Source organism: Balaenoptera musculus, chromosome 20 (genome assembly GCF_009873245.2).
Source record: "Balaenoptera musculus isolate JJ_BM4_2016_0621 chromosome 20, mBalMus1.pri.v3, whole genome shotgun sequence".
Taxonomy (NCBI): Eukaryota; Metazoa; Chordata; class Mammalia; order Artiodactyla; family Balaenopteridae; genus Balaenoptera; species Balaenoptera musculus.
The window spans coordinates 22,011,808-22,023,586 of record NC_045804.1 but is presented as its reverse complement, the minus strand read 5'-3'; the positions used below and the strand labels follow the sequence as shown (position 1 = coordinate 22,023,586).

General features: G+C 53.4%; 1 protein-coding gene across 1 annotated transcript; it reads left to right on the top strand.

The window, feature by feature from the left end:
• The first annotated feature begins 1,443 nt into the window (after positions 1 to 1,443).
• DUSP3 (dual specificity phosphatase 3) lies at positions 1,444 to 10,559 on the top strand. Its single transcript, XM_036836923.1, has 3 exons — positions 1,444 to 1,632; positions 4,545 to 4,771; positions 10,146 to 10,559. The coding sequence occupies exons 1-3, from the start codon at positions 1,508 to 1,510 to the stop codon at positions 10,349 to 10,351; spliced, it is 558 nt and encodes a 185-aa protein (XP_036692818.1). The 5' UTR covers positions 1,444 to 1,507; the 3' UTR covers positions 10,352 to 10,559.
• The last annotated feature ends 1,220 nt before the right edge of the window (positions 10,560 to 11,779 follow it).

Below are 11,779 nucleotides of genomic sequence, written 5' to 3'. Positions count from 1 at the left end.
GACGGGCTGTCATAGTTATCCAGTTATGACATCAGGGACAGGTCCCCCGGGAGAAGGAGGAGCCCCAGAGCATGCCTGGCTGTCCCTGGGCTTCTCTTTTGAGAGCTAACCCAGTCAAGATGAGGGGGGAGGCTCAGAAGCTTTCCCAGCTGTCTGGAATGCAGGTGCCACCAACAGCAGCAGGAAAATGTGTGGTGTCTGGGAGGGGTGGGATGGCACGGGGTGGGAGTGGGAAGAAATCCAGCCTTGGTTACATACCTTGAGCTATAAGTTTAGTCTCCACTGCAATGGTTTCCCTGAAGGTGTGAGACTACAGCTTTTTGCAGAAGTAAAAGACCTTAATGATAATTTGATCCAATTTCTTCATTTCACAGGTGAGGAAACTGAAGTCCGGAGCAACAGCCAAACTGCTGTAGAACAAGTTAGTGGCAGAACTGGGCTCAGGATGTGGGGTTTCCTGAATTCCCAGGACCACAGGTGCTTTTTGGAGAGGTGGGGGGATCTGCCATTTTCATGGCAGTGGAGAACAGAGATGGTCTTTTGCTGGCAGTTGGACCTCAGTAAATGATGAGTTGCTGACATCGTGTGGCTCACAGTGGGCTGGCAGCTGCTCCAGGAAGGGCTGCAAAGGAGCGGGATTCATGTCCACACTAGCACAGGGTGTAGCACCTAGTGGGTGCGCTACACGTTTATTGATGAAGAGAGGGAGAACGCCTATCCAGTGCTCACTATGTAGAGCTGGGCGCTTTCCTGGCATGTTAATCTTTCAAACAACCCTAGGAGTTAGGTGCTGTTATTACCCTCATTTTTTTCAGTAAACGGGCTCAGAGAGGTTAAGTCATTGCCCGGGGCCGGAATGCCATGCTTGCTTGTATAGACCCCAAGCTTTAAGCACGATGCCAACTCTCACTGAAGGCTGGAAGAAATGTGCCCCAGAGTTGGGCTTCTCAAACTTTAACCTTCGTAGGGATCCCCAGCGGGGCGTATAAAATGCACATTCTCACTCAGCAGGTCTGAGCTGGGGCGGAGATTCTGCATTTCTGACCAGCTCCCGGGCGATGCCAACGCTGCTGGTCCGCAGCAGGCAGAGCTCACAAACGGAATCCGGGTGTCCCTGTAATCCTGAGAAAATTCAGCGACACTAGGGTGTACCCCGGTCAAGAGAAACTTCTATTGGGCCCTGCATTTAGTCCAGTGAAGTTACTGCACTTCCATGCCTTAACGGGGGGTGGGAAGAGGACCCCCCCGAAACTCCGGAGTAGCGGCATCTCAGCCCCCTAACTCAAGCCCAGAGATCTTCCCCCGCGTCCGCCTGGCGCCTGGCGGCGCGCATACTTCCCGGGAGCGGAGCGCGCCTGGCCGCCCGCGCTCCGCTGCTTCCCGCGCCCGGCGGGCCCGCCTCCGGGGCGGGACGGGGCGGGTCCCGGCTCCGGAGCCCCCGCCCAGCTGACCCGGCCGCTCTCCCTTAGCTTGCTGCTGCCCCGGCGTGCAGGGCCCGGCCGCCGCCATGTCGGGCCCGTTCGAGCTCTCGGTGCAGGATCTCAACGACCTGCTGTCGGACGGCACCGGCTGCTACAGCCTCCCGAGCCAGCCCTGCAACGAGGTCACCCCCAGGATCTACGTGGGCAACGCGTGAGTCGCCGCTCCCGGGCCCCGAGACACCCCAACAGCCCCTCCCCGGGGTGCCCCGCCCACCCGAGGGCTGGGGGTGGGGGCGTCGGCGGGCGCGGGTGGGGGGAGTCGGGGCGGGGTCGCTCCTCCGGAAGCCAAGGCGGGAGCTGGGCGGGGGCTGGGCGGGGGCTGGGCGGGGGCTGGAGTCACCGCCCACCCTCGCGCTTAGGGCGGAGGGGCTGGACCCCGCCCCGGCCCAGCTCTGTCCTTTCCTTCGCAGGGTGGCGGAGACCGGGGCGCAGCTCGGGCAGCCCGGCGTCAGGCCCGAAGCCACAACCCACTAGGGGCTCGGCCTTGGGCGGTGTCGGGGCTACCAGGTTCACTTAACAGGTGGCCCTCTGTCCCCCGGCCGGTCTCCGGCCCGCTCGTCATGTGACAGCTGCCTCGTTCTGCAGTGAGGTCACCGCGGAATATCTGCCTTCGCTGCCATGGCAACGGGCTGACGTCACATTCGGGCGTGGAACTTTCCCGGCCGGGCAGACCCAGATGTGGGAATTGAAATATCGCAAACTAGGGGTCCGGAGACCTGGGCCCGGGCTTCCTCGCTCCTCTCCCTGCCTTCCAGTTAGGGTTTGATTTATCTAGAATTCTAGAACGATCCAATGATAAACCCCCCCTAAGGACCTGAGCCATCACTTAGAAAAGGCTGCCGACCTTCTCACCACCAGGAAATGCATTTATTATTTATCACTGAGGAGTTCTTACCAAATTGATTTTCTCATTTTCTCATAGTCAAACTACCAGTAAGAATTTCTCAGCAGCAGGAGAAAACCAGTGTTAACCATTCAGAGAGGTGCTGAAATACCAGCCAAATGCAAAAAAATAGATTCCCATGCCTGTACAGCCTTGGGAGGGTGCAGGTTGGATTTTTTGAGACCCAGTTACCAAGGCCCTAAGCTCCATGGGCCCAGAGACTGCATGTCTAATCCGGTTCTCTTCTTTTACACAGGAAGAAATGATGGCCCAGAGCACTTTAGGGATTGTGAGGATAGGGTCAATGTCTTGTTCATGTCTGTAGTCCTAGTCCAGGACCTGATGCCTAGTCTGTCAAGGACTGCCACAGAAATGGGGGTCATCACGGAGCTAGGGGGTCTGGAAGGCAGGCTGGGCCTCATGGGGGCTGGTCTCATCCATCCATCACTCATTCACCACTTGGAGCATCGCTATGTGACAGACGTTGAACAAGTATTCACAGTATTGATGACAATGATAGTGGTAAAGTTGTTGAATGTTGACTTAGAGAAAGAAGATGAATGATAGTGACTCTTCAAAGTTAGTTATTTTAGTGCCTTTTTAATGAGCCACTGCTTTACAATTGTGTGCAGTGTCGTGATAGCTAAAATAGGGTCCCAGAATCTCAGCCAAAGGCCTCGATAATTGCCAAGTTCTGAGGATAAGCCCCTCTCCAGCCACCCAAGCAACAAGTGGCCCTGGCCTTCTCGGAAACCTGCTCTCTTGGGCGGCTTGGCACATTGGGCTGTCACCACTTCCCGAGTGGAAACTAAGGTTGTGAACAAGTAAATCTGCCCTCAAGTAAATCTGCCCTTGACATAGCCAAGGGTGTGGGGGGCGCTCAGCAGGGAGGATGGACTGAGTACCGATTCCACCCCGCCCCCCCCTGCAGTTGGGAGCGCCTTAAGAAAATCAGGCCTCCTGATCAGGGCTCACAGGGCAGAGAGGAGCCTGGATGAGCCACATTTTCTGCCTCTTGAGATTTGCAATTGATATGGGCATGAGAGGCAGGGTGAGGAGGAAGACAGCAGGGCTGGCGTCAGGAGAAAGGAGGCCTCCTCCCAGCCCTGCTGCGCAGCAGCCCATGTGAGCATATGCACATCCTTCCGCTGTCATGTCGGGCCAGAGCTTAAGCTCTGTCCTTCCTCCCTGGGCTGCTGTGACAGGCAAACAAGAGCATGCAGGAGAAGGCGTTTTGTAAAGTATAAACTGCTGTTTGAATTGGGACGTTGTTGTGAGATGAAATAAAGGAGCCCTTTGACTATTCAGATCGAATGTTTTGTAACCCCCAGAGTTCTGTTGAGGCCACTTGCTCCCCAAGTGCTTACTCACCCAAGAGAGCTTCAGAGACGTGGCTAGTGGACTGTGGCAGAAAGGATCCCTCTGGGGCATGGGAGGGGGCTGCTGCACTTTAGAATCCAAGGAAGAAGGCTGCCTGGGATGTGCTGATTTCATTCTTCACTGATTCACCACATATTCAGCACATACTGTGTGCCAGGTTCCATAGGACGTGCTGGGCATACAGACATGAGGTAGGCATGGTTCCTCCCTCGAGGAGCTCATTAGGATAGTGGCAGTAACCACGGTGTCAGGTTCTGTCTATAGAACAGCTCATTTGACACTCAAAACAACCCCAGGGGTAGGTACTGTTATCACCCCCATTTTGCAGATAGGGAAACTGAGGCACAGAAAGGTTTAGTGGCTTGTTCAAGGTTGTCTGGCTGGTAAGTGGCAGGGCTGGAATCAGACCCGGGCAGTCTGGCTCCAGAGCCCATTTTTAGCCCCGTGGTGATACCACCACCACAGTATAGGGAGCACAATGCTGAATGGAGGGGAGATCAGGAAATACTGCCAAGGGTGGTGAGAAATGAGAGGGTACATTTCCATGAAGATGGTGGAGAAGGGCATTCCAGGCAGAGGGAACAGCATGGGCATGAGAGTGCCCAGGCTATTTGGGGCAGGTAATTAGATCTGGCTGGAGTGAGGGCAGAGGGTCATAAGCTGGGGCTGGAGAAGTAGTCAGGGGCCAGAGCATGGAGGGTCCTTGCTGGGCCAAGAGGCTTAGGATCTTCTCCATCTTTCTCCCCCGAGGGCTGCCAGGTGGTCAGTTGATCATCCCCCCGCTGCTTTCTCCTGTCCAGGTCTGTGGCTCAAGACATCCCCAAGCTGCAGAAACTGGGCATCACCCATGTCCTGAATGCGGCTGAGGGCAAGTCCTTCATGCACGTCAATACCAGTGCCAACTTCTACAAGGACTCTGGCATCACCTACCTGGGCATCAAGGCCAACGACACACAGGAGTTCAACCTCAGCGCCTACTTTGAAAAGGCGGCGGACTTCATCGACCAGGCCCTGGCTCAGAAGAACGGTAAGGGACCTGCCACCCAGGAAACTATGGGAGGCACCTTTGACTGGACTTTCTCTAGAAAACAGGCCCACGACAGGCCTCTTCTTGGAAAACCTGTTGTTTCCTGTCTCTTGTGTTGAATGACTGAGAGCTTCAGGTCTCTCTCTGCTCACCTGGCTGCCCATCAGGTGGCTTCACATTACACAAGATGTACAAACCCATCACACAGTGGCAGCCCCGGGGTCCTTGTGTTTGATCTGACTTTGGCTGAGAATCAGTTGCCAGCCCCTCCCCCCATTCAGATAGCTGCAATAATGAAGATCTATTATTTTCCGTGATAAGAAATCCTGAGGTGAAGGGGCTCCAGGGCTTGTCGATTCAGCAGCTCTGTGGTGGCTTCAGGACTCTTCTGCCACCCTTAGTGTTGGGGACTCCCGTGATGGTCCCAAGATGGCTGCGGCAGATCTGGTTACCACCTCCCAACAGGACAAAGTGCAGCAAAAGATGAGGCAGCCATCTCTTCCTCATGTTTCTCTCTTTTCTTAAGAGCGAGTGAAACATTCCCTAGAAACCCCCCAGTGGAGTGCCCCTCACATCTCACTGGCTAGAGATGGGTCACGTGAATACCTGGCAAGGGGAGGGGGTGCAGTCATGATTAGCTTAGGCCCAAAGTCAGCAAACTTTGGCCCAGTTTTTAAATGCTTGCTGCAACTCCCAAATATAAGGTAAGACTGAAGCAGAACTGCTGAGGTGCTGGCAGTCGGGCGAGGTGTGCCAGAGAGAAATCCTAGAAGGCCAGAGGGTAGACAGCAGCTGAGCAGGCTGGGCCGCTTGCCCTTTCTGCTTTTAGCTTGTTTCTCTCAGCAACTGCCTTTACCTTCCTGCCGCTTCCTCCAGCCTCTTCCTTCCTCCCCACCCCAAACCTTCCCAGGGGGAGTGACCCCCACTGAGGCGTCATCAGCCCTGTTCGCCTGATTCTAGCCTGTCTCTGCTACCCTGATGCTTCTTGTCCCAGAAGCCTCCCCACTGGAATGATTTCCAGGGAACAGAGTTTACTAGCCGCTGGTTAGAGGTTTGGGGCCCAGGAGGGAAGTTTTATTGCCTGGGGAATCTGCAGACTTTATCATCAGGCCCTTCGTGGTCCTCCACTGCCTTGTACACCTCACCCACCTCTTCTGCGGCTGTTCTGAGCTCCTGTATAGACGAGAACAAGGGGCCCAGTTAAGGGGATGGATTTCACTCTTCCTGTGTATTGACTGGTCATCCATTCAGGGAACTTAGAGCCCTCTGATGGTTTCCTCTTTCCATACAACTAGGAACATACCCTGACTTTGTGTGACCTCCTGCCTTAGCCCGCGTGGGTTGGGTCATTAGTCTGGAAGGCGCTCTCTGCCTCTCCCTGCCCTGTCCTCTGGCAGACTCCACCTCGTGCTTGAGTACTGGGCATAGTGTCCTCTCTTCCATGAAGCCTGCCCTCAGGCTGGGTCTGCTGTGTCCCTTGTCTGGTCTCTCTAGCACCTGACATAGATCAGGCCCATAGCAGGTACACTGGATTACTGCACCAGTGACAAAAAGGAATTCCAAGGGTTCTAATGCCCAGTGTAAATGCTTCCAGGATTGACTGGCCAAGTGAGTCAACAGAAATGCGCTGGCCTCCAACACTGCGCCGGGCTCGGGGGAGCTGGGGGCCCATCACTTTGGAGAGGGGAGAGTAGGGGAGTGGCCAGGGGCGCTCAGAGAAGGAAGCAGTCACTTCCATCTGGGAAGATCAAGGGAGGCTTCGTGGAGGAGGTGGCATCTGGGCAGGGCCTGGAAGGATGGGCTTTGAACTCTCCCCTTCCGCACTGGCTCTATGAGCCCTGGGCATGCTGAGTCCGTTCCTGGTTCCAGGTGGTGAGGCAGCTGCTCTGCAGAGGGTCCTGTTGCCAGGGCGGGGGCAGGGAAAGCCCCACTCTGAATACTTTGGGTCCACTGTCCAGAGAGTGAATGGGCAGGAAAGTGGAGGACTCCCCGTTCCTGCTCATCAGCATTGGGAAAATAGGGTTATGTTTTGGGGATAGGGGTTATGTTTTGGGGATAGGGTAATGGGAACGGAAGACACTCTGTTTGTTTCTGGGCCAGCAGATTTCCTTCAGGATAATGCCCGTGTAGAGGTGTTGGTGGGTATTCATTCACTCAACTGGTCAGCAAATATTTATTGAGCACCTAGTGTATGCTAGAGATTGTAGGGCATCTAAAATCAGTACCCCACAGTCCTTACCCTTAAGGAACTCACACTCTGGCAGAGGAGGGTCGGTCTTTGTGTGGCCGACACTAACACAGAGCCAGGCTGCTGTAGAAGAGGAGGTACCAGGTGCCAGCAGAGGACTCGTAGTGTTGGCTAATATTTATTTATTGAATGTTCCCATCTGCCAGGCACTAGCCTAAGTCTTTTTTTTTTTAAATTAATTTATTTGGCTGCGTTGGGTCTTCATTGCTGCGCACGGGCTTTCTCTAGTTGTGGCGAGCGGGGGCTACTCTTCGTTGCGGTGCGCGGGCTTCTCATTGCAGTAGCTTCTCGTTGTGGAGCATGGACTGTAGGTGCGCAAGCTTCAGTAGCTGTGGCACGCAGGCTCAGTAGTTGTGGCTCATGGGCTCTAGAGTGCAGGCTTCAGTAGTTGTGGCACTCGGGCTTAGTTGCTCCGCGGCAATGTGGGATCTTCCCGGACCAGGGATCGAACCCGTGTCCCCTGCATTGGCAGGCAGATTCTTAACCACTGCGCCCCCAGGTAAGTCCCTAGCCTAAGGGTTTTATGTGTCGCTTCCTTTAATCTTCCAACCACCTTGTGCCATGAGTACTATTAGCACAGACAAGGAAACTGAGGCACAGTGGGCTTAGGTGGGTCATAGAGTAATAACCAGTGTATTGGCCAGGGTTCTCCAGAAAAACAGAACCAATAGAATATAGCTATTATTTATTTCAGAGAATTGGCTCACGTAATCATAGGGGCTGGCAAATCTGAAATCTGTCGGGCAGACTGGCAGCTGGAAACTCGGGCAGGACTTCTGGAGGTAGAATTCCTTCTCCAGGAAGCCTCAGTTTTTTGCTCTTAAGATCTTTAACTGATTGGATGAGGCCCACCCACCTTATCAAGGGTGATCTCCTTTATTTAAAGTCAACTGATGGGAGGTATTCATTACATCTACAAAATCTCTTCGAGACTAGTGTTTCACCAAGCAACTGGGCATCATAGACAAGCCAAGCTGACAAGTTTAACCATCACAACGAGCAAGTTAAAATTTAAACCCAGATTCACATGACTTCAAAGATTTGGGTTCTAAGTCCCGATGCTGACAAAGGAAATACTTGAGCTGGGGTCTTAAGGTATGAGCAGGAGTTTGCCAAGTAGCCAAGAGGGAGAGGATGTTCCAGGTAGGCGGAACAACATGTGCAAAGGCACAGAGGTGAGAAAAAGCCTGGAAAGGTGTTGGGGCCATGGGCGGTTGGCCTGGTAAGTCACACCTTGGGGACTAGACTACCCGGCTAATGGTGGCAGGTCACGTTTATATTTTAGAAAGCTTCCTCCAGCTGGAGTGTGGGTTGGTGGTGGTGAAGATAGAGCGAGAGCTCAGTTGGGAGGTGACAAGGACCTGAACTGAGCACTCTGTGTGAGGAGGGGGTGGGGTAAGAGAAGCCGAGGCTTGTAGCTCAGGCTAGAAGAACCTTGTTGACAATGCCTCTGACCTCTCCTGACCATCCCTTCCTTCCTTCACCCAATGCTGGGGATACAGCAGGGAGCAAAACAGATGGACATCCCTGCCCTCGTGGAGCTTATGTTTTGGGGGAAGATGACAGCAAACAAGTGAAAAAGATATGTGGCCCGTCAGGGGGTGGGGGGACCAAAGCAGGGAGAAGGGGATGAAGGAGTATGGGGAGTGGGCTGGTGTTGCCAGCCGGCTGGAGGGAGGGAGGAGAGGGAGGAGGGGATTACATCAGTGGCGGGGGGCGGGGCAGATTTAGTAGAGCCTCGTGGGACATTTGGGGGACCACGAGAGGGTGTTTTTGTTTGTGTGTTTGTTTTGATTTCTTGTGTTTTTATTTGACATGCATGTACCTTTTATTTTTTAAATGGCTTTGTTGCAGCATAATTGACATTCAGTAAACTACACATAGTTGAGTTTGGTAAGTTTTGACATATGTATACATCTGTGAAGCCATGACCACAACCAAGATCATGAGCTTATCCATCACCCCGCAGATTTCCCTCATGTCCCTTTGTGACCTCTCCCTTCCGCCCCTCTCTTCCCTCTGTTCCTAAGCAACCACTGATCTGCGTTCTATCACTAGACATTAGTGTACATTTTGTAGACTTTCATATAAATGAAGTTGCACAGTATGTCCGCATTTTTGGTCTGGCCTCTTTCACTCAGCATAATTATTGTGAGTTTCTTCTGCGCTGTTGCACGCATCAGGAATGCCCTTTTAACGCTGAGTAGTCTTCTGTTGGATGGACATACCACAGTTTGTTTATCCATTTACCTGTTGGTGGACATTAGGGTGGTTGTCATATTTTGCTTTTGCTTGTAATGGAAGATTCACATAGAGAAGTACCCATATCACAGTGTATCAGTGCACTGCACACACCCATGTACCAGCCCCCAGATCAAGAAACAAAGCATAACCAGCACCCCAGAAACCCCCCTACGTATTCCCTCCCAGTGTCACATCCCCTGCCTCGCATACCAGTATCCAGACTTCTAACAGCATAGTTCAGTTTTGCTGTCTCTTTTTTTGTTGTTGTTAAAGTTTTGTTTTTGTTCTTGACCACACTTTGCGGCACGCGGGATCTTAGTTCCCCTGCAGTGGCAGCGCGGAGTCCTAACCACTGGACCACCAGGGGAATCCCCTGGCTCTTCTACCCTATGGGATCATACACGTCCTGTTTGTGTGTTTCCTCCATGTTATTTCTGAGAAGTTGGAGATTGCTCATACTTAGTATTTATCTACTCTGCCGTTGACAGGCCTTTGGGAGTTTCCATCTTGGGGCTATCGTGAACAGTGCTGCCTGCAGTCTTTTAGCAGACGTGTGCGTGCATTCCTGCCGGCCATGGGTCTCGGATGGAACTGCCAGGCCCTGGGGAACGCATGTGTTCAGCTTGAGTAGATCCTGCCACACGGCTTCCCGAAGCTGTGCGCCAGTTTACACCCCGTCCCCCAGCCACAGATCAAAGTCCTAGCTTGTCCACATCCTCACCAATGCTGTGTGTTTTGTATTTATCTTTTTCATCTTAGCCATTCTGGTGGGCACACAATGGCCTTGCATTATAATTTTCATTTGCATTTCCTGGAAGGGTTTTGACTGGACTCGAGGTGTGACGGGACGGCCCCAGCTCACTGTGTCCCCATCTTCCACAGGCCGAGTGCTCGTCCACTGCCGTGAGGGCTACAGCCGCTCCCCGACTCTCGTCATCGCGTATCTCATGATGCGTCAGAAGATGGATGTCAAGTCTGCCCTGAGCATCGTCAGGCAGAACCGTGAGATCGGCCCCAACGATGGTTTCCTGGCCCAGCTCTGCCAGCTCAATGATAGACTCGTCAAGGAGGGGAAATTGAAACTCTAGGGCGCCCTCACTGCCTCTTCTCTAGAGGTCGGATGGAGGGGGGGGCGCCCTGGTGGTGGTGTCCCAAGCTGCCATGTTTAGGAAACACACTGTACCCTGCTCCCAGCATCACCAGGCACTTGCCCACAAGTCTGTCCCAACACAGCCCTGGGCCACTTTCCCCCTGGGGAGCATATAAAGAAGCTTGCTGAGGAGGGCATTCCTGCTCCCTGGTGTGTCCTGTGCCTGCAGTTTATGATGTCCTCACCCTGAGGAGGGGGCGCAGAGCGGGGGCAGCCCTGTGACGGGCGTGCTTCTCCTGGATGGCCCAGGGCAAGAGGTGTGTGGAAGTGTAAGGCCTGAGACGCTCACAGGGGCCCCTCCCCGCCTCCCCGCCTCCCACCCCTGGGCCCTCTCCTGAGTGGGGACCCCCGCCCTGTAAAGGAACTATGCAAACGCGGGCCCCTCTCCCCCCACCGTGTCTGCCTCCCCTGTCCCCTCACAGCTGTCCACACCCTGCTCGTAGGCAGAGGCACGTAGTGAGGTCTGAAGCTGGCTCAGGGTCAGTTGTCCGTGGGTGGAAATTCCCATGAAGAGACTGCATTTTAATGATTTAATCTTAGGATTAAAGATACCGAAACAAAGAGGCCTTTGAGTGGGCAAATACATGCCCCTGGAGGACTCTCCTAAATTAATTGTTTAAAAAATGTGACTCCTTGGAAGACTTGAGTTCAGAATCCACCTCTTTGGGGTAGCCGGCTTTCAGAGGTCACTTGGTCGGTTAGAAGAGCGATGCCTTGGGCAGGGTTTTATTTTTCTTTTTTAGAAAACAGGGTGTTGAAGTCCAGCCTATTTAAAAACCCCACCATTTGGAGAATTACAAGGGTTTTGTCCTGAATTATAGTGTTGGCGAGCCCAAGCCACTCGTGCTCACTGCTTTTTGTCTCGGTTACTATTCCAAGAACAGGAGGAGGAAGTTGGCCAATTATAGCACGTGTGTGCACGTGCGCGCGTGTGCGTATCTGTGTGTGTGTGTGTGTGATAGAGAGAGAGAGCAACACAGCCAGTGGCTGGACAAGCAAGGGGATGAACGGGCCCAGGCTCACATCCTGCCCACTCCCAGGTAGTTCTTACAGCTCTCTGCTGCCAGAAAAGGTCCAGGAGCCTTGGCAGCAAAAATGACTCAGCCAGGCAGAAAGGAAACATGGCGGAACGTCCAAATGGAGCCTTTACTGGTGGTAGAGCAAACAAGAAGAAACAGCCTTTGTAAGGACTTTTTTAGGATGATGTTGGAACGCACAAGCACTCACACTCACACGTGTGCGTGTGCGCACATTTGTCAGAATATAGGAGTTTTGTTTTGAACACAGTCTTGTTAGCACTTGACATGATTGTCATCAGGGCAGGCGATGCAGGGCTGTCATCTTCAGGTTCCCTAATGGCAGAGAG